The sequence below is a fragment of the Lepeophtheirus salmonis genome, chromosome 7 (assembly GCF_016086655.4).
Source record: "Lepeophtheirus salmonis chromosome 7, UVic_Lsal_1.4, whole genome shotgun sequence".
In the NCBI taxonomy this organism is placed as follows: Eukaryota; Metazoa; Arthropoda; class Copepoda; order Siphonostomatoida; family Caligidae; genus Lepeophtheirus; species Lepeophtheirus salmonis.
In genome coordinates this window covers 33,968,717-33,991,924 of record NC_052137.2, presented here as the reverse complement: position 1 = coordinate 33,991,924, position 23,208 = coordinate 33,968,717, and the positions used below count along the sequence as shown (strand labels likewise).

Sequence of the window (23,208 nt, the reverse complement as noted above, 5' to 3'; positions counted from 1 at the left end):
CCTGTTTTAACTGTGTTACTGCACTAAATGGTCATATATAGATTATGAATTTAGAAATGTTACAAAATAGGAAACCTGGAATATAGGTTACCTATATTTAGCGGTAGCCTTTTCCGTTTCCCTTCCCTGATTGCTAAAATATAGCTTTGACTGTATTTAAATATTTATATTAATCCGCTTTGATGAGAGAAACCTCAAGACTATGTATGTCTTTTTACATGGCAATGTTCAATATTAACAATATTTGTTTCTTTTAAAATATATTGGCCTATTTTGGTTTCCATTTACAGTTTTTTTATATATTAAAATACTTTTTTATAAGTCGGTAGATTTGACAATTTTTGCTCTTATCCACTCGAATAAATAAAGTATAACTTCACCTTCTAACGTATGAAACAAAAATTAATTTTGCCCATTTGACAGATTGAATTAAATTTCAGGGTATTTATTATTGACTATTATATCACGGAATTCCCCAGGACCCCAAAAATTTAAAAATATAGTTTTGCGGTGTCTTGCTAAAGGACATTTATAAGGTATATGAGAAACCCTATTATATAACAATGGTTAGTTGTAAATTTTAAGTATTCATTAGCGTGCGACTGTTTGTGGTTGATGACAACCTGAACAGTGTTTTCTTTTTAATTATCTAAAGCTGTTATCCTTATTCTTACATGCTGGAAGGGACAATATCGAACAATAAGTATACAGTAATCACAAGTGCTTGTGCTCATGAATGATGGAGAACAACACTGAGGAGTTATTAGGCCTAAGGTTAGCCCCTGTTTGACATAGAGTAGAATTTAGGATCGACAACGGAGTAATTGCTTAATACGAAGTCATGACAGCTAAGCTGCTCTCCTCTAAAAAAATCTTCAAATAATGATGATTAAAAGGTTCATTTTGTTCCTTTACATATCTAATATGCTAATAGTTTAAGACCATAATAATGAATGTATTACTTGAAAGAAGATTGGGTTTTCTTTTACTAATGAGTTGTCTAAAGAATTTTAATTTATTAGTTGTTTCAAACAATTGAATAATAATTGCAGTATTCACGTATGTAACTACAAACAGGAACATATGCGTTTGGGAGGTCCTTAAGCCTGATTTATGTTCGTGTATATTATAAATACCATGAATAGTGATTAAAATCGTGTGTATTTTGGGGATGTTCATTTTAAAAGAAACCGAAAATCAACATTATAACCCTGACAACTTTAATTTTGAAGGAGAGCAAGTACAATTAGCTCTGAGAAAGAAAAGAGGGGGAGAAGGAAATAAAGAAGGACATGAGTAATAATTACTCCGATGTCGATCCTCAATTCTACTCGGAATCCAACAAGAAATTGCATTTATAACTCTGCAACAGATCTTCAAGGTTACACTCAGTCTTTTATGTGCTGCACAAATGAATGTTCAATCAGGTTTTGAATATAATTGAATCTAGTAGAAAAAGAACTTTACTACTCAGGAGTTGAATAATAATGACTATAGGTAAGGATAAAAAAATCATTCTTCACTGCATTTTATGCTAATAAGTTATTTGGAATTTTTTCGAAAAAAATTCAAAAGTTTAAATCCTGAAAAAAAAAGTTCCTTATTTAGCCTCCCCCCGCCCTCTGTGGACGCCCCTGGGCGTATTCAATAGATTTTTTTGGTGCACTATCTTCTTATAAATAAAATGATTCAGAAGAGACTGATAAAAATGTGTTCATTCATCATTATTTAAGTTTTGATGGCAAAATTTTAATTGTATTTTTCTTTTTTTTAAATCATATCCCCACTACTTTATATTACCAATTCCCAAAAAAAAACCGGGCAAGCTATAAAATACACGTGATTTACAATACTAATCATCAAAATGTGTTGTCCAAGATAAAAGGTACTGAATACATACATATAATTTAATAAATCTACCCTGCATACCTATGTATTATTAAAAGCAAATGATTTTGTTTATCAATGACCTATGACGATGAGACATTACCATGGAATGAAGTTATGTAATCATTAGTGTTGAGACTCGGTCTATCACCGATTTTTTTTTTTTTTTTTTTTTTTTTTTTTTTGCTGCGGTCTTAAGTGATTTTTACTTCACCGATTTGTACTTATTTTTGGGTCCAGACCGTGGTCTCAGACTGTGGACCGACCATTTTGTCCGGTCTCATATATTATGAGAGACCAAATTTCTTCTTTTTTTTTAGATCAACTGTCATTGATTTCCTCAAAAATATTTTAAAAGTACAAGATATCTTCTAGAAGAAACACTGTATACATATACGAGACAACAGGATTAAAAATCATCCGAGCTATCTCTGTTGAAACTTTGTATGACGTCATTATACTTGAAAATACATATGATGTTACGTTATAAACAATTTATCTGTAATATCGGTCCAGACTAATTTTTTGGGACCGAAATAGACCGATTTTTTCCTTTGGACCGATCTAAACCGAATTTTTCTAAGAGACCGGTCCAGACAAAGCTTATTTGTTGGATCGAATAAGCTCAGTCCAACAAAAACGGTCTTGGATTTACAGATTGAAAACCATCACTAGTAATCATATACCTTAATGAACAAGAAATTATTTATTTTATCGTAATTTTATTTATTTAATAATGTTTGTAGGTATGTAAATGTTTCATTTATTAGAGTCATACAATAATGTACAAAAATAGATTATGAAAAGCCTATTTGATTGGATCATTCTATAGAATTAAAAAAAAATTATAGTTTTATACATGTGAAGATTTAAAAAAAATTATGAAATAATTATTGTATCTAATTCCAATGGCACTTGCTTTCTTTATTTCTTGCAAGTAATAATTAAATATGAAATAAAAAACACTATACTTTGCATATATATTAGAGAAAAAAAACACATTAGGAACGCACTTTCCAAATTAAATACAAAACTCAAGTCTTTACATATACACAGATTCACGCAACTTCGTTATTCATTTGAGAAATTGACAACTTCACTGATTTTACTTTTTACTACCCCCTACTTCTTCATCATCACCAGGATGTTCCTCCAGCTCGTTGAGAATAATTGACTTGTTTATTGCTATTATACATCTGTTCAACCATAGCCAAATTCTGTTTTATACTGTTTTTCCACTTACGATAGAGTTCCCATACCTTCAAATTGAATAGATTTATTAATAAAAGAATAAATGAAACTAAAAAAGTTACCTTAACCCAAAAATAAATATATATGAATCCAACAACGGCAGGAATGAGGCCCCAAAGTTTATTGATGAGTGGATGAGCAAGAACAAATACAACGGCGGCAGCAACGTAGAGTCCGATAATGAAAAGAACGTTGAAAATCAACCATGGAAGCATGAATGAACTCGAGCTATTGGATACTCCATATACTAAGTGGAAAAATGAAACAAAAATTAACACTAACGAAGTCAAAAGGTACTCATTCATACACAATTAATTAATTTGTAAATCCAATGAGTACGTACTCTTACAAGATAGTAAAAGGCTATGCCATTTAATTTTTCCTCACTACCTGTGTACATATTTTATTTGTCAACATGAGCCCTTCATTGATCATTCAGGCATTCTAATTCTAAATACTTGGAAGTCTATCGACGTCATTTTGTTTTCTATTTGTATCCCACTTGAGTCATAGATTATTCTTATAATATACTCTATATATACTGATGCAGGTCTTAGTGCATAATTTGTATTAAGATACATTTTTGCTCATAATTCTTTGGAAATAAACACGTTTAATCATATCCGTGATGAGTTTATTGATTATAATTTAAAAAATTAATTTTATGACGCAAATATTTATTAAGAGTATAATTTGTATTAAAAAAATGTGAGGAAGAGTAATCTTTGCGAAAATTTGTAATTTGGCATTTTAAAATTGCTCAACACAATATACTCGGAACCCTATTTTACTATGATATATAATTGTATATAATTAAAAAAACGACTCATTTGGGAAAAGGAAAAATACCGTTTTTATTCCAGGTATCTTAAGTTCGATGATTCAGGTCTGCGGCTACTGAGAGGGGCTAAGCCCTCATGACTAAAATTTTGTTGTCAAATTATTTGTTTTTTGTGATTTTTTTTGGTGATTATTTTATAATCAAATGTTGAATTATTAGTTTCCGAGACATATGGAGAGCTATGTTCACTGAGTGGTTGGTGAAATGCTTAGAAAGAAAGGATTTATGGAACCACTGTGTCATAGATAATACCCTAAATGAAAAGAACTGTCAGCAAGGCATAAAGTCGATTTTTAAAAAACGAAGTGCAGTTGTTTATATAAATAAACTTGTGTCTAATACAAAAGAAATGTTCCAATTGCTTGAACTATCTTTTGGCCTGAATCCACCTCTATCTGATGGTTTTATAGAAGTGAATCCTTTGCTTCTGAGAAATGGCGTGGAAGTTCTTAGAGACCGGGAGGGACTGCATCACAATCTTTTGGTTAAATTGACCTTTAAAAGGCTTGCATGGTTACAAAGGAAAAACCATTTCAGACTACCTTGTTTAAAGGATATCTCATTCAAGAGTCTGGTAAAAACAGTTAGTGTCAATTCGAACTGAAAGATTATGGTTGCAGTCGTCGTTGGATGTGGTAAATTCGGTATTAAATTGCAGGAGCGTTGCTGGCTCCGCTCCCTTAGGAAGTAAATGTATAAAAAACCAAGCATATTCCTACAATATTTTTTTGGCCCCTGAGGTCATTAAGAGTCTGTTTTGACCAAAATAAAATCTTATTTTACTTCTCTCTTTTTATATCTCTCTTTTTCTCTTCCTTCTTCTCTTCTTCCTCTATATTTTTCTATATACCACTCTCTGTCTCTTTTCTTCTACCTTCATTCTTTGTTTCCATTCAGTCATAAAAACTGCCCACCCTCTGCTATTATATATATAAAATAACCATATTTATAAAGCTAGCAACGCCCATGAATTAGACTTTCCTAAAGAGTCTACAGTGTCTATTCTGAGAAAAAGTAACTGACAATTCTTGTAAAAAAAGTTATTATCAAATTTGTCTTTTTCAACTGCAAAAAAAGGGTTATTTGTCACTTTTCTATAATTGTATTTGTAAAATTTAACACTTAGAAAAAAAAAACATTCTGTCAAAATTGTCAAAGACCAAACAATCTTAGTACCCGCCCTGCCCTCATTTCCTCTGTCTATTTTTCTTGCCATATATGTATTTGGATTAAACAGATACGTAACATTGATATGTGGTACAACAAGTTATAAGTTGTTTTGGTTTCACTCATTGAGGTAACCACATATTCAATATTATTTAAATAGTGCATACATATATATATTTTCAAACTTAATTAGTAAAGATTCCTTGACGTACAGTCTAATTATAAGCTCATTCGTCCTTGAGAAATATTGCAATATAATTCATCTACATATATATGCATAAATTAATCCTCTCAATTGCTCCAAATTTATTTGTTTGTACTATCAGTGTAGAATACGTTTAATTAATTATAATTAGACATTGCATCTTTGTAGCTTCATACAAATGCAATTACATACTTCATATGAATGTATGTATGTTTATCAATCACATAATTAGTTTCATATCTTTGCAACTTTAAGTATATGTATTTCCTAAAAAAGTCTGGATATACTGTATATACACGTCCATAACATTATCCTATTTAATAAGACGTTACAGATCAATTATACGCTCATTTGATACGTCTAATTTTGAACCATTTTTAGTGTTGTGGTTAAGACCATCGAGTCAATAGGCGTAGGAGATAGGGGAGCAATTCGTCTAACAACAATACTCTGTTTCATCGTACACTACAAAGAACACGTTGACCTCGTTGTCTTTTTTTTTACTTTGTAGGAGCAAGGGTTTGACCTCTAAGCTCACTAAACGTCAACCCCATGGACTTCTTTATGTGGGGTACAAATGAGCGATAAACACAGTGATCCTCCTGCAGCACAAAATCCGAGCTGATATTCAGGACCCGGGACAAATTCCGAAATACACCAAAGAAGACTGTCATCAACACCTGTTCCCGTTTCTGAGGTCGAGTCGATGTTGTTATTGACGACAAAGGCAAATATATTGAATAATAATAGTTTTTACTATTCAGATTCATTTGGTATTGTGTTGTATCAAAATCAGATGATTAGTTCTGGAGAAAATCTATTTTAAAAAATCGTTTTGGTTGTTAAATATAGATCATACGTTGAGTGCCCCGTGATAACATTGAAGTGGCATTTGAGTCCAATTTGAGTCGTAACTCTTAGATTTCGAGTCAAGTCTCATTAAGTCTTTGATTGTGTAGTCAAGTAGAGTTGCAAGTCTTCAAAATATGAATTCATGCCCCAGTTGAGTCGCAAGTCTCCCACGTCTGGTTATTAAAAGTTGCACAAAATTTAATTTGTCCTAAAACTATTATCATCCATTATGTCTATAGCCAAGACTAAGATATTCAAGAGACGATACCGAGATTGATACCCAGACCTTCAAAAATTGGCCAATAAACTAAAATTGCATACTGAGAACCACATCCCTCTCAAAACATTTTGATTCAATCAGGAATAATTACTTTCTTGCATAAAAATTAACTTCGTGATGAATAAACACTATTTATTGCGTAGAAATAACTATAATATCTTGGTAACAAGACTCCAATAACGAAATACCTCATAGTTAGAGTTTGTTAAATACATTTAAAAATATTTTATACTTATATGCACATACGTTATAATTTTCTTTGTTTATTGTTTGATAAACCTGGGCATTCATGCCGAAGAACAAAAATGTAATGTGTACAACTAATTGTAGTAGTAGTTGTAGGAAATTGATTCTGTACATATGAAGAAAACATTAGCTCAAAGGTGGTCTTTCATATCCCTTATCTAAAAATAGGGATCAAATAGAAATTATTCAATGAATATTCACGATAAGATGCATCTTATCCCTCCCCCCCCCCTTTATTCACATTTTTGTTATCTGAAGTAATGTGATTAATTAGACACAATTAAAAAAAGCATTCCTTAGTTTAGTTTCTGCTTAATTGATTAATTAGACGCATTCATTACATTCTTTTTGAATGAGATAAGTACTCCTTGAGGGATTGAAACTACATATATTTTATTACAAATAAACATTTTACCAACAACATATATAATATGCTTTTGCGGTTCATTTGAAAGAATGGATGTGCAACATAGATTTGCAAAAAAAAATAGTGATTGAGAGGAGTTTGAACACCTTGGTATTATTTATATAATCATAATGTAGATATGTGATATTTAGGAAGAACTATTTACTTCTAAATGCTGACTTTTCAACCGTTTATTTTCAACCCAGGGTTTGAAACAAAATCCAAGCTCTTTTTTCAACATTCATACGTACAGTTCCAAACAGTTTTCAACTAAATTTGCCGAAAAATGTGGTATCTGTGACAATTTAAAGATTTTTAAAAGTGAGCCGATTTGATCTTAATACCATACCTATATTTGTAATTCATTTTAAAAATTGTGGCGAAATAATTTGAGAGTGATAGTTACGGAGTATTTAAGAGATAAATAGCAGTTGATATGATTGACTTATTTGCCTAACTGCCAACTGATTTTGGGCCTTTTATGTTTTTCTTTCTGGAGTAAAGGCTGTGTGGATACAATTATAGGCAACGACGTGGTATATTATCACCAGCCATTATTTATCATATATATAGAGGAGTAAAAAAGACCTTATGTGTGATTGTAAAATGGTTTATTTATAAACATATTGTGTTTTATGTAATAATAATTATGTATACTGAATCGTATCTATTTACATACATATGGTTCGTGAGTCCTTTTATGGATAAAAACAAAGGCATAATTCGAAGCACTAGAATTCCCATGATGATAGTCATTACATCATTAAGCACATTCTTGTCTGTCTACTAGGAACATATTACACGAATAACTATGTACATACCATGTAAGTTCATTCTTTAAAGAAGAAAAAATGTCATCATGAGAATATTTAATTAATTCTTATCATCCTGAATAAGTTATTTCCTTACTTTTGTATTTAGATAGCATATGTACTGTGTATGACGTATGAAGCCATATTGATTTATATAAGGAGTTACTCCGTGATTTTTTATGTTGTGAGGGCTGCAAAGAGTACTTGTGCATACATAGGCATATATGGTGATCATTTTTAAGTCCAATATTAATCAATAATGTGATACAAAATTGGTATGTTAAAATGAATTTTATTTGATTTAATAAGTAAGCACTTTTAAGATTAAAGTACTAATTAGTCATCCCAACATATATATATATATATATTTCTTCTTAAACTCTTATAACTATGCTTTCATTCTTGAGGAGAAAAAATATCATATGAATTGAAATAAGTATTATTGTATTGAATAGTTATTTGTTAGTGTAGTAATGAAAAACGAAGATTAACACTGATGGTTTCCGGGAGGAGTAATTTTCTATAATATTAAAGCAGAATTTGTCTTTTAGTCGGGCACTACCGATAGTTGGGAAATAAGTTTCCTGTGGGATTTCCCATAGGTGTGAAACCCCATGAAATAGGCAATCCGAAAGAAAAATCCCCATACATACACTTAAAGAGGATCAACAACAATTTAAGTCCAAAAATTTAACAATAAATCGGTTTCAAATGTATACAAGGAATTCGTTCACGATTTAAAATATTTCTGCATGTTCTGCCAATCCTTATATAGTATACTTCATTTATTAAAACGATCCTAGGTTCACATACAAAAAAATCGATCAGATCTCCTCAATATAAGGATTTCATGTTGCTTGATTGGTTTTCACTTCTAGTAGTGCTACTTTTTTTGTTTTTGTTTTTTTGCGGATGATAATTTATTATGAAGACATTTATATTACGTTATATAGTTTTTTGCTGTTAAAATAGCAAATATGTACTATAAATATGATTATCAAAATATCTTTAAATCATTCCATAAAACAATATATAACTAAATGCCAAAAATAATTTATCATATGTATGAAAAAAAAAAAAAACACACGATCCTAGGACCAACTCATTGTTGCAACAAATAGTACATTAAATCCGTTATGGAGCTTGGATGGCATTTATCAGTAAGTACCGACGTACAAATGCTACAAATAAAATATTTATGGTTTGCAAAATGTACTGACTCTTCATAACCAACACCCAATCCATTCATACTTTGAATCTCATGAAACCAAAAAAAAAACATTAACTGATATGACCACAAAAAGATTTTGCAATCATCGATAAAATATATTAACACATAAAAGACCCGGAGGTTGTATTTAGACAAGAATGCATATTCTGACATTTTTTATATCAATGGTATATTTGTATGATACGGATATCTTATATTGATGAAAATTAACGTGTATTAGATGTAAGAATATAATTTATATATATATATTTATACATTTTGAAAGAGGAGGTGATTAAAAAAGTAACTAATTTTTTGTTTCCTTATATATGGGGCTGTAATTCAAGACAGTTAAACAGCTAACACGAATAATTTAATGAATGTTTGCAATGTAAGCAGCTTAGCTGCGTGATATTAAATTAGCTGCTAGTAACTGTGAGGTGAAGGGAATAAATATAAAGTCTGGGGGTCATCAGGGTTACATATATATATTTTTTTTTTTTGGGGGGGCTTGGTTTTTTGAATTATTTCGAAAAAAAAATCAAAAAAATTCTATGTTTAGACAAAAAATTTCAATAATTTAAAAAAAAACTAAAAAATTATCAGCTATTTACAAAAATTTAATTTTTTTGAAAAAAAAAAATCCAGTATTAAATTTTTCTCCCAAAAAATTTGAAAAAACCATAGTTTTTCTCAAAAAACTAATTTTTTTCTAAATAAATTTCAAAAATTCTTAGCTTTTAAAAAAAAATCAAAAATTCAGATATTCACAAAAAAAAAAATTTGGAAAAAAATTCAAAAACCATAGATTTTGTCAAAATAATAAATTTTTTGAAATTTTTAAAATAGTGCATGTGGCATCTCAAAGGATCACATATATAGTTTTGTCACCTTTCTAAGTATTTCAAAAACTCGCCAGTGCTATTTTCAATTTTTTGGCTAATTTTAGTATGAGGTAGCGAAAATATATTGACGTTAGATATTTGAATGATAATAACATTTCACTATGTTGATGTGCAAAGACAAATTAGTCATTGTTAAATGGTCACATGAATGACGACATAATAGCCCATGATATCTGAAAGTTTTGTCCACCAATCTTGTTTGAATTACATTAAAAATGGATCAATATCAAGAATGAATTGTTTAGCATGATATCTTAATGGAAAGTATCCTACTCTAATTCACAGCGTAAAATTTGGATATGTAGACCACAGAGTCCAGTAACAGTTTTTCGTAATTTAGTTATGATACTGCAAGTTTTGCGTTCTTACTCTATCTTAATTTATAAAAAAAGTTTTTTAAGCAGAGTTAAATATTGGTATGATCATAAAACAGATAAAACTTCAGTTGATATGACCACAAAAAGATTTTTTAATCATTCATAAAATACAAATGTATGTACCATTAAAACACATTTTAATTGTAGTAAGTTATAACTAAGTGCAGAACTCTCTCCTTATTTTATTTATGGCTACATAATATTCAAATTTATTACTTAAATATTACATGAGGAGTGAGCATACAAAAATTAAATACTAACCGTCATGGATCTTGGTTGCATACAACTCAAATTGATTACTTTTTTCCTTTCAAATTATGAAAAGTACCTATATGTACATATATTAAGGTGTCCCACAAAATAAAAGTAATTTAAAAAAAATGCATAACCCGTAATTTTTTTTATTTGATCTCATCTACACAAAAATGATTTTTTCTCTCTCTGAAAACAGGATAACCGGTGCCGACTTATTCTTAAACTTTAAATATGACTTTTTGATTGTAGGGAGGATTGAGACATTTCATACTTAAATGCAAATTACAGAAAATGTACTAATCACAAGTGATATATAATTAATTAATTTAATCTACGATTAAATGAACAAAACATGAAGAGTTTCAACTCCCTTACAGTATTATGTAGAGGGGTCGCTATCATTCTGATTCCACTTCAAAGGCTCTTAGCTCTCTTACTAACAATCAGATTTAAGTTTAATTAAGCCCGTTGGAAAGACAAGAGCCAACCATTTTCAAAAATGGTTCATTTAAAAAAAATTGACTGTGACCTGTGACATTAGCATATTTTGAGCAATAACTATATGAAGTGTTCTTCATTTGCAGCCAGCATCTTTCAAATCATCTCCCAGAACTTAGCGCACACCTTTTTGACCTTGGATGCCTCTAAAACAATATTGGTGTTCCTTCTTGCTTGAGGGTCTCGTCCCCATCTTGAACTCGGTCTTATCTCCATTGGCCTTAATGACCTTCTGAAGCTTGTTCACATGGTACTCGTTAGACATGGTTATCTAGTAGTCACTTATCCAAGCCTCATATATAGCCTTGATGACTGTGCAGTTGGTTCAGACTTCGGCCTTCCTACTATTGAGGGTCATGTATATTGAATATATATTATATTATTAATGATGAGGCTATTTTAATAAGACTTCAATTTTAAAAACTATTCGAATAGATTTCAAAAAAGATAAAAATGATTTTTTTTTTAAATGATATTGAATCAATTAATTAATTACTCTATAATATTTGGAAGAAAGGTATCTTGGAACTAATTACTACTTGTTTGATTTTAACTTTTAAAACTTAAGAAGTCATAATTGAAGTTTAACCTAAATTTGGCAACTGTTATCCTTGCTGTAGATAAAGAAAAAGTTATATTTGTTCATTTTAGATTTTGTAGGAAAAAAATTGGTTAATATGTTTTGGGATATATTTATGAACTTCATCGAATACCTTGGAAGTTATAGAGTCTAGAGTCTCTCAAAACGGGTCAATTTTATACGGGTAAAATAATTGTGATGAATGACTCGCATTTTTTTTCACTAAAGATTTAATGGATGAAGCTTAATTTCCCATTCATAATACTGTATGTAATTTTAAAAAACATACAAGGCTAAACTTAGCCATCCGATGAGCAATTTATAGTTTTACCTTTTCATTGAGTCAAAGGTCAATCTAATCATTTTCCATCGATTCAAACGTGTGTTAGTTTTATTCTTCAATTCTATTAGAGTTTAAAGGACACAGTTTCATACAAGGATCTAAAAGGCCATAATTGGCTTCAAGGCTTAGGAATATGTATAGAGACAAGTCAAAAATCTACAAAATATAAAGTAAAAGAAATTTAAAACCTTTTATTTGCAAATAGATTAGATTTATTCAAATTATAGAATCAGGCCGAGCATTACAGTTTTTTGCAGTGATACTAATTGGATACAAATTCTATTATTTTATCAACATACCCATGTACATAAATAAATTGAACCAAATTTGTTACTGGTCAGCAAAAAAGCAAGCTAGATTTTTTTCGAAAAAATTTCAAAAATCTACAGCAGTTTACAAAAAATATATTTTTCTGGAAAAAAAATTTCAAAAATCCAAAGCTGTTCACTAAAGATTAAATTTTTGTGAGAAAAGATCCTGAATTGAATTTCAAAAGTAAAATTTTTTTGAAAATTTCTTCAAAATTTACAATTGTTCATACAAAATAAATTTTTTGCAAAAAATTTCAAAAATTTACTGCTATTCCCAAAAAAATTAATTTGGGTAAAAATTTCAAATATTAAATTTTTTGAAAAAAAAAATAAAAAAATCTATAACCATTCTCAAAAAATTCAATAATCCACGAAAAAAAAGTTGGGGAAAAATTTGAAAAACTAAATTTTATTACAATTATTAAATGAATATTATGCGTAACAGATTGGTAGGTTGTATTTTTCTTAAATAATTTGTAACAAGGTGTAGAATAAATACTTGCTTTATTTTTCGAAAAATCTGTCAATAATATGATTTCCCATCTCACATTCGGTATATAACATAAATAATTAATCGATGTTTATTCAGAGAAACGATTATATACATATAAAAATTACAATGCTCAGTGATGAGCACAGTTTTACCTTTGTTATTGTAAAGGCCTTGAAACAAAATTAGATTGCTATTGATATCATTTGTAATATACATCAGAATGATAATTGATAAAGATAATATGTTTTTTTCTTGAAGGACATTTATCTTTAAACATATGCATAAAAAAATGCTTGATAAAAGTGTGGCAAGTATTTGAAAAAAGGGCTTCAAAAGTATTTCAAGGATTATAATCTCACTAATTGGTATATTAATCGTTAGTAAAGAACAAAGCTATGGATAATCTCTAAAGAAATGGCCATTAAATTACTGTGCTTTGTTTTTCATAGTATGCTTTGCGTCAACCTAAAAACAATCTTGAATAAAATCAGAAAAGGATGAAAACTATTACTTTACCTATATGTAAACACAGTCCAATAGTTCATAGACATATTTGAGTCACTTATAGTCTTTGTATTTTAATTTCTGGGATGAGTTAAAATACCTAAAAAGTTGAACTATATTTTAAAGCCTTTATTTGATTAAATATACTGATATTCGCCCCGATATGGCCTATGAAATAATATCTATTCATTTATGATTCTTTTATTGTGACGATCAACTCTGGCTAATTTATGTGACTTTTGCAGCACATCCAAAGAATTAATCAAAATAATTTTTTTATAGAAATGGACAAAATTTGTCAAAGAATATGCTTGTAATCCAAACTCAATTTTGGAAAAAAAAATCATTCTAGTTTGTTTTTGTGCTGACGACCACAATTGTGTACCAAAAAAAAAAATATATATATAAGAGAACAAAGTATTTAATTTGAAACTAATTTATAGCATCCTTTGAATGATTTCATTGTTACTTAAAACGTGGAATTTCTACACTCAAATAAACAAAAATGATTGATTAAGAATTTGCTATCTTTACAAAAATAGCAAATATTTGCCTTTATTGTGAGGTTTTTGAAGATATTTTATCTCTTTATAAACATCAACGAGTACCCATATTATTGTAAATTAATTTATGTAAATATCAATTGAAGCACTTGAAGTAATTAGGAAAAAAATCTTTTGGCAAATTATGCAGCAGAGCAAAAAAAAAATTTTTTTTGTAAATAGCTATAGATTTTTTATTTTTTTCCAAAAACCAAGCCCCTCCCTAAAAATATAAATGTAATCCTACGATTTTTGTTGAGAATTATAAGTTATTAAATGAAACTGTTATTATCAAATGATTGAATGTAGGATTTCCCATAGTTTTAAAACCCAGAGAAAATCCGTGAAAGCGGGATCCCAATTAAGAAACCCTACAGTTGTAGACAAGTCATTATAGACATACTAAGGGGGAATTAATTATATGGCAGCCCTCTGCTAAGGACTTTTTGTAGGTAGAAGTAATGACCTAGTTTTCTTCATTTATCACTATAACAAATATTTTTAATTTACACAAAAAAAAAATGCAAAATAAATTAAAAAAATGTCAAAAAGAGTGGGAAGAATGATATAAATATGTAGAGTTATAACATGTACATTCTACATATTTTATTCAATATTCTCGTAGATATACATACGTATATTTAAAACAAAAGTTAGGTCAAGGAGACACTCCGTGGTTCTTCCTTTTCTAGATACGGATGAGTTACTTTTGACTATTAAAAAGGATTAATGATACGACTACATACATATGTACCTGTTATAATAAATAAATATTATGTACATATATTTTTTTTTTAAAACAAAAAAAAGTTTCCCTCACAAAAACCTCCATTAAATGCAATTTTGACACATATACAATTGTGACTAAAGTCAATTTTTTTTTTTAATAAAGTAACATAATTCATTCCCAACTGCAGAAAATTTATTTTATGAGGAAATCATTGGAAGTAGTGTTGTGTCAGTCGAGTCTTAGGACCAATCCCATCAATCCTTGGGATCAGTCCTGAAGTCTGTCGATCCTTTGGACTCTCAGTACTAGAACTAATTAAAAGAAGAAGACAAAAAGTTGAATGACGTCCTCAAAGACCAAACTTTATAAGTCTTAAACTAGACTGAAATGCAGTCCTCAGTCCTAAATAAAGATCGAAATAACACAAATTGGAAGTATGAGCATTAAAATAATGACTTTTCTTAAATTAATGTCCTGTAGCGTTTTGTGAGCTTTAAATGACACTTGAAATCTTTTGTTTGTATATTTATATATTTTTTTTAAATTACGTATAAATCACTTTAAAGGTCATTCGTATAAATTTATTGATATAATATGAAGATGGTTTTGTAGAGCGTAGATTTTTGTACTTTATGGGCCTTAACAAAAATACTACCCTCCTTGAATATCGAAAGAGCCCTAGACCCCATTAGCCCTTATTTCCTACACATATATCTAATTTTTGTATCATATACCCAGTGATACATAAAATATGTCCACCCGTTATCTAAAATTAAAGGAACCGAATATGAACGCGGTACCCCTGACAATATGAAGGATGTTTGGGAGGAGAGAAGCTCAGCTGTCATGACATTTTATTATTTCAGCTGCAAGCAGCTGTGAGAGGATGGAAATCAACCCAAATCCAGACTTACTACTTTATACTTTGATGTTTCCTTATCAAGAATGAAATAGTCATGATAGCACCTTCAGAAAATAAAAAGCCGTTCAGATTGTTTGCTAGAAAAAGCTGCTCTTACCTGGATGAACATATTTTATACCTCTCTGGAATGATGATATCATAATTATGCTCAAGAGTGTATTTGAGAAAATAGATCTTGAGAGGTTGGCCACGGCCTAGAGTTGACTCTTGCATCTCTTAAAGATGATTAATCATATACATATAATATATTCTTTTTAACAGATGTGATAATTGTCGAAATCCTCGATAGGATATATTAAAAAAAAATTATATGCTTGTAGCCTAGAAGATATTAGTACTCTTATTAATTATACCTTCAATTTTTTATCAATCAAAATTATTAGCGAGCAAAAAGGACTATATATTTTATAGTTATCTCTGTCAGCTAGTGTTGGATCGGTCATATGACTAAATTTCTAATATTTTGTTTTTTTCTTAATCTTTCAGTCTTTTTAAGCATTCGGTCCAGTCTTTTTCACCATTCATTCATCAGTCTTAAGCCCCATAAGTCGGTCCTTCAGTCCTATGGTGGTTCTAGCTACCTTATATTTTCTTCACTCCTAGCTAGAATTGAAGAACATAAAAGTAAAGAAAATAATGAATGACCTCCTACTTTAAGATTCAGGTATTTTGTCTCTTTGTCTCAATCTTCCAAGTTTTAAGTATTTTTAGACCGATCCAACACTACTGTAAGCAGATATGTCGTCTATCAAAGTTTCCAACTTTTCTTTTTGATTTACATTCACAACGATTTGGACAATTTTCACACCCCTACCTGTTATCCCCTCTGTGCTGAATATTTCAAAGTGTTAAATAAATACAAGATTGGTCTTATTGTATACAAAATAGCTTTTTTACTAATATTCATTATATCCCAAGACTGTATTACAATTAATTTGGATTCCTGAAGGGTCTAAGTATTTTAATTTTATTTTGTATTTATGTGATTCTTAAGTTTGCATTAAAAAAAATATCAGTAATTCAATAAGAAAAACTACATTTATTAGCTTTTATGCATGACGGTTTTTGCAAATTCTACATAAGACTCATCTCAAAAAAGTTTCAGTAATTACCCTAGTGAGCATACATGTGTATATATTTATGAAATCATGTTCAACACAAAAGCAAAAACAAAATGGAGTACAAAGTAAGTAGACAATTATGTAAAAACTATTTTTATACTTTGTAGAATAATGAGGCCATATCCCCTTTTAGGGTAAAAAATGTAGTTAAAGATAAAAATATGTTATAATAGTCATTATTTATTAAAACTATCGTTTCTGTTTTCTTTTAAAGCTTTTTAATTGACTAAGCAAAAATTTATAGCCCTTCAACTTATAAACTAATACATAAAATGTAAATACAAAAACCCAATTATTATCAGAGCTCCTGCAATGAACTCTCCTTATCTACGTAGTACAAATACACATGAAAATCATTTTTTTAAGTCTAAAATAGGTTTTAATAGTTACTTTTAAAAAAAATCCAAAACTTGTTAGTTGATCACCAAAAAAAATGAGGCCATAAAGAGGGTTTTTTTGCCAATAGTTTTCGCTTCATATTACGTAAGAATAGTTATTAAAAATAAAGACATATAAAAAGAGGAAAAACACTATTGTATTCATTGGGTTTAAAGAACAAATCATTTATTTTAGGTAGTAAAGCATTGTGTCATAGAGAGAGAGAGAACCTTACCTTGGGATTGGCCTCTAAGAGTATTGCACAATAGTTCAATAGTAAAAAGTGGTTTATGTTTATTTATTTTCCTTTCATTGGTCAGAGGGAGTTTCACAAATTAAGTATAAGAAAACATTATAGTATTTCATTTTCTCCATCAGATCTAGGAAGTGTCTTTGAAGTCTCTATATGTTAACATCTTTAGGAACGACCGAGACGCGAACATATGTAAATTGAGTTTAAAAGAATAATTTCTGGTATTTGAATCGTTCCATAAAACGAGTTTTTGACAAATAATAGTATCAATAACTTTGAATTACGCTCAACATAATATGTATACGTCTAAGAAGTGCCAGTCACAAAATAAGGCTGATCCTTAAAGTAGGGGTTTTTTCTCGGGATCCTGGGATTTCCCATACATACAGTAACCAGAGGTGTCCGCAGGATTAAATTTTGGAGGGGGCTTAGTTCTTTTTTTTAATTCAAAATGACAATTTTGGAAAAAAAAATTGGAAAATTAAATTTTTCAAAAAGAAAAAATTGAAAAATTAAATTTTTCAAAAAAAAAAATTGAAACAGTTAATTTTTTGAAAAAATTTCATATATTAAACTTTATCGAAAAAAAATTCAAAAATCTAGAGTTATTATCAAAAAATTATTTGTTTTTCGAAAAATGTTTTCAAAATTCAAAGTTATTCACATAAAATGATTTTTTTGGAAAAAACTTCTATAATTAAATTTAAATATAAAATTTTTTGATACAAAAAATTTATTAAATTGAATTTAAAATATAAAATTTTCTTTAAGATTTTCCAAATATTAAATTTTTTGGAGAAAAGTTTCAAAAATCCATAGCTATTCATAGACAATTTAAGTTTTAGGAAAAAAAATTTAAAAATAAATATTAAATTGTTTGGAAAAAAATTCAAATATTCAATATTTAAAAAAAAAAAAATTGAAATATTAAATTTTTTGTAGAAATTTTTTCAAATTCATAGCTATTCGTAGATAATTAAATTTTCTAGAAAAAAATTTGAAAACTAGTAATAAATTTCACATATTAATTTTTTTGAAAAGTTTATCAAATATCAATTTTTCTAGTAAGAATAAAAAATTTCTTAATTTGGGGGTGGGGGAGCTACAGTCCCTCCAGCTTCCTCCTGTGGACACCCCTCGTAACATACATTTTTCGATAAATTTAAGTGTATCATATATTGTACATAAGTTTGAAACTTGGAAAAAGGAAATAAAGAAATCAAACAACTCACACATAATTATGTATAGGGCAAATGATTTGTATACTGTTCCATAGCTGCACTAAAGCTCCATACTTCAAATTTAAATAAGCAGGACAAGGGAGCTCTAAAAAAAACCCGTGCACTATCGGTGGTAATTATAAAAATGAAGAATAGGATAATTGGTTAAGACTATATTAAAATATATAATTTCTCTCCAAAATATATATTTAAATTTCATAATATTTGTTATTTATTAACGGGAGGAAGATATTTACTGGGATATCATAGTTTAAAAAATATTTTCTGAGATCCGGCCGAACGACAATTTCCCGGGAAAGGAGAAATCTTAGTATATTTGTAGGAAGATGATATGTTTCTACGTCAGTTTCTTCTGAGGTGAGATGGATTGTCCTTTTCGTACTGAATAGGAAATTAGTATATTATTTGTTTACATCATCTATAGAACATTTTCATCAACGTTATAAATTGTATCATAATTGTAGGAGACACTATCTTGGTGGCTCAAAGTTGATATTTTTGACTACATAAAAGAGACAAATTTCCAATATATTTTGTTTAAACTCCATCAAATCGCTTAATGAATGAAAAAAGTATGTACACCTGTATAAAATACAGTATAATAAACTGCGACATTTGAATATAATAAATGTAATATTTAGTGGAAATCCCTTTGAAATATCTAAATTTGAAACATTTTTTATCAACTAGGGACAAAAAAAGTAGGATAATTAAGGAAAAATACCTTATTTCTCCCTTGTAAAGGTTAATTTTTATCCACAAAATGGAAATAAGATTGCATAACGATCGATGTAATAACATATTTTAGGAGAATAAAAATAATAAACTATCCAACAGAGGGTTTCGTTTTGGATAGCAAGTCAGGTTCAGTCCTTTTAATTTGTTTAGGCAGCCTTCACTATTTTCCTAAATATTGATGAAAAAACGCTTTCATTGCTAGGATGTTAGGGCCGCTATCAGCAATGCTAACGTTACGCTCTATTATATTCATATATATCCACAGAATAAATAAAACACTATTGCGACATTCTTACAGAATTAAAAAAAAGGATGAGGATGATTGTGTCATGCAAGAAATTGTTGCTTCATTATGAACATTAAAATTGTATACAATGTATGTTCAAAATGGAAACTCACGCTGAATGATACAGATAATGTCCATTATGTAGGCATAATACATTGTTAGACTTATTGACCAGCTTGAGATATGTAAATAGTATATCTAGGTAAATTAGAATTACTTAGTTGCCCCATGTAATGTGTATATTTATGAATAAATGAATGTTGAGTTAAAGGAAAAAATAATGTCATACATAGACTGGGGTAACGCCCACTCATTAGAAGCATATTAAGCTCAATTGTGTGGAGTTATATTTTGTAAAATGTACGTTTAATATTATAAATATATATAGGTACATATATTATATACGAAAATGAAGGTATTTATATAATACATTCATTTGTATATTCTCCATAGGGTAGAATCCAAAAGGAATTTGATTTTTTTCATCTACATATGTATGTAAGTAATTCTTTTGTGAAAAAACCTTTAAGAGAGGCTACAATGAGAGCCTTGTGACAACTGAGTGAACCTCATATAATAATATATCATGTCGTACAATATATATAAATCCAAATATTGTAATATAAATAGTTAAATTGTCAAAACACATGTTAGTATGTAAATACTAGTGTTAACACTGGGTTCAAGACCGAATTTTTTTCCTCCGGTTCGGTATTACGTGATTTGTTCTTGACTGATTTGGGGCAATATTTCAATTCAGACCGTAGACCGAAATTTAATCGTTATAAATTAGCTCGGTCCACTAAAAATCAAAACGGTCTCAGACTGAAACCCAATACTAGTGAATCCTCATCTAAATAATGGGTAAAATACTATGTCATGAGTATTGCGTACGTACTGCGAAGTAGACTTGTCAAATATGTTAGGATGAGGTAGTTATGTAATCAAGTATTTTCTTTTCATCACAAGTTAAATTTCTTTATTATTTTTTGTTTCTTTCTTTAAAAATGTTTTTAAGAGCTCTATTATCAAAGTTTGTTACGTCAGATATTATCAAATATTGTTTCCTTACCTAAAAGTGTGTTAGCCATAATTCCAAGAATACAAATGATGATGGTGATTGTTAATTCCGTTCCATAGACGAGCTCATCTGGGGAAAATATTTTTCCCTTTGTTGCATTGTAAGAAAAGAGGGTGTCGGATGGGGGATTACTGAGATGAAGCCAACCTGGAAAAGAAAAGTTGGTTCATACATTTTCAGCAAAATATTCTAATATTCTTATTCCTTTCAGGAAGGCAGAGGGAGGCGATGACAAGTTTTTGTTGATATTAAATCACTGAAAAAGTACTTCAAATGTACTTTTGTTTTTTTAAGAGTAAAAACAAAATATCAATCCCTAAGAGTCATTAGTATACAGGAGACTTTGCAACCATGGCTTAATAATAAAATCCTTCAGAATTGCCTAATATGTATGTAATTATATTCTTACCAATTTGATGCCTCAAAGATGGAGCTTGAATAACTAAATAAGCTACAAGACCCAGAACCCCCATAGCAATCCCAAACATCCCAATGGCCACACGCCCTCCATTTTCGGAGCAGCAACCAGTTTTTTCATTTTTATAATATGAGTCATTTACTCCATCATTTGTAGGACCCCATGTGGGGGACACAACAACTTGTGGTGGTCGAGTTGCATATTTTAAATCCGAAATATTAGGGGCTCTTACTGAATCGTAGGTCTCATAGTAATTGGGGATATCATTTTTTTCAATGGAATCTGCGTCCGAGTACCTGGAAGGACGATCCATCGTTCCTTCCGACTCTTCATCATCAAATTCTTTTTCCCAATAATTGTCATAGGATGGGCCCTTTTGGTGTATTGTTTGATGCTGTTGTGTAGAGGATACGGGGGGTTTGGCAGACATTGCTGTAAAATTCCTAGCTCTGGATCAAATATTCCGTATATTTAACGTATCACACGTATAAATTACACTAAAAGTGGATAATAGTATCACACACTGTTCCTACGACTGATTTACACTGAAATCCATTCTTGGTTCATCATCAAACATTCCTTGGAAACCCTCTTAAGAGCGCGCCTGTGTTAGTAACGATCAAAACGATTCCAACTTTATTTTTTTTTATATATATTTTGTGGAAGATCACTTTTGCGTTCCTTTAACATGATATTATGTATTTACAAGGAGACGCGTAAGGGAGGCATTTTCTCCGAACATGACGCACAATATGAAATTTTTACAAATGATCCTTCCCTCACTGGAATGGGTTTACATCTAGGGACGTTTATTTGTACATTGGTACAGCATTCTATTAATTTTAATATGAATATTATTTTGGTTTTTTTTTCACGCTTATTTGTAGGTGGATATGTAGTTAAGGGGTTTGAACTAAGGTAGTTATAGATCCTGTTTTTTTTTTTCTTGTTAGTATTATTGTTGTTGTGAGAAAAGACTTCTTTTTTTTCAACCCCACCTCCCCTCATTTCTACCTGAAAATAACAACAATAGCAACATGAAACAAGTTGCTATTCTCAGGAAGGTAACTATTAGTGTTGGGGCATGCTCTGAAAATTCTAAACCGGTCTGAGACAGTTATGATTCTTAGTGAACCGAACTAATTCCGTCCTTTAAAAAAAATACGATCTAGACGTATTCTATAGACGAATTGTTGATGACGTCAGTCGTGTTTCAAAGCTTTGATGATCGACTTACAATAGTGTCATCTGAAGTTAAATGTGTTGCTAAATCATATTTGTACAACTACTAAATACTATAGATTGAAACGGAGAAAAACGTTCTATAATGTTTGGAATACAGAGTTGCCTTTAAAAATACTTTAATAATTTATTATTTTCAATAATAACACAAAAAAATAATTTTATATAAATTAGGCCTTTGCAAACTTGGTCACTCAATATGGCCATCCTAAGCATCAATCACAGGCTTTACACATACCTGGAAGGCCGTGTAGGAGTTGATGACAAACTCCTCATACAAGTTGATCCATACAGCCATAATGGTGGTTTCATTTGGTTGAGGTTTTTTGATTTCCCATTTGGCTGCCACATCCCTTTGAAACAAAATCCAAAAAATTATATATATTTATGAAATATTATGAAATTATGCCTCCATTTCCTGCTTTCCTGGAAAGGTTTACTCTGTCATGCTTCATTTTGCCCACCTTGAAAACCAGGCTCCTGGAGCACTTCAGAATGGCCATAATCCACGCCACCTCAACTTCAGAATCCAGGAGATTTGAGATGAGCTGCCTTTTGGTTTTTTGCTTACTCCTGATAACGAAATGTTTATTATTATTTGTTTATGCAAAAATGATGGCTGAACAAGAATGTCAAAAATAATCACGAATCCTGTCTAAATTAACGTAATAAACAGTCTATAATTTACCGCCCAACCCTGTAAATATGGAGACCATTTAATTATAGAAACATAATTTTTATTCCTGCATGAGGCCAATATCAAGGAATTGATTCGTTGAAAAAAAGAGTATGTAGATGACATTTTTCACTCTATTTCTTCAGGAGGATAAATA

At 29.8% G+C, this 23,208-nt stretch overlaps 1 protein-coding gene across 1 annotated transcript; it reads right to left on the bottom strand.

The window, feature by feature from the left end:
* Positions 1 to 2,592: 2,592 nt before the first annotated feature.
* LOC121121453 (uncharacterized) lies at positions 2,593 to 22,048 on the bottom strand. Its single transcript, XM_040716387.2, has 4 exons — positions 21,125 to 22,048; positions 20,707 to 20,862; positions 3,201 to 3,385; positions 2,593 to 3,146 (listed from the first exon to the last, which is right to left on the bottom strand). The coding sequence occupies exons 1-4, from the start codon at positions 21,561 to 21,563 to the stop codon at positions 3,024 to 3,026; spliced, it is 903 nt and encodes a 300-aa protein (XP_040572321.1). The 5' UTR covers positions 21,564 to 22,048; the 3' UTR covers positions 2,593 to 3,023.
* Positions 22,049 to 23,208: the final 1,160 nt, after the last annotated feature.

Excerpts from the sequence above, each read along its gene's own strand:
- LOC121121453 (XM_040716387.2), bottom strand. The coding sequence starts at position 21,563 with ATGTCTGCCAAACCCCCCGTATCCTCTACACAACAGCATCAAACAATA. Across the intron at positions 20,863-21,124 it reads ATCTTTGAGGCATCAAATTG|GTTGGCTTCATCTCAGTAAT; the intron begins GTAAGAATATAA and ends TTTCTTTTCCAG. Across the intron at positions 3,147-3,200 it reads ATATTTATTTTTGGGTTAAG|GTATGGGAACTCTATCGTAA; the intron begins GTAACTTTTTTA and ends TTCAATTTGAAG.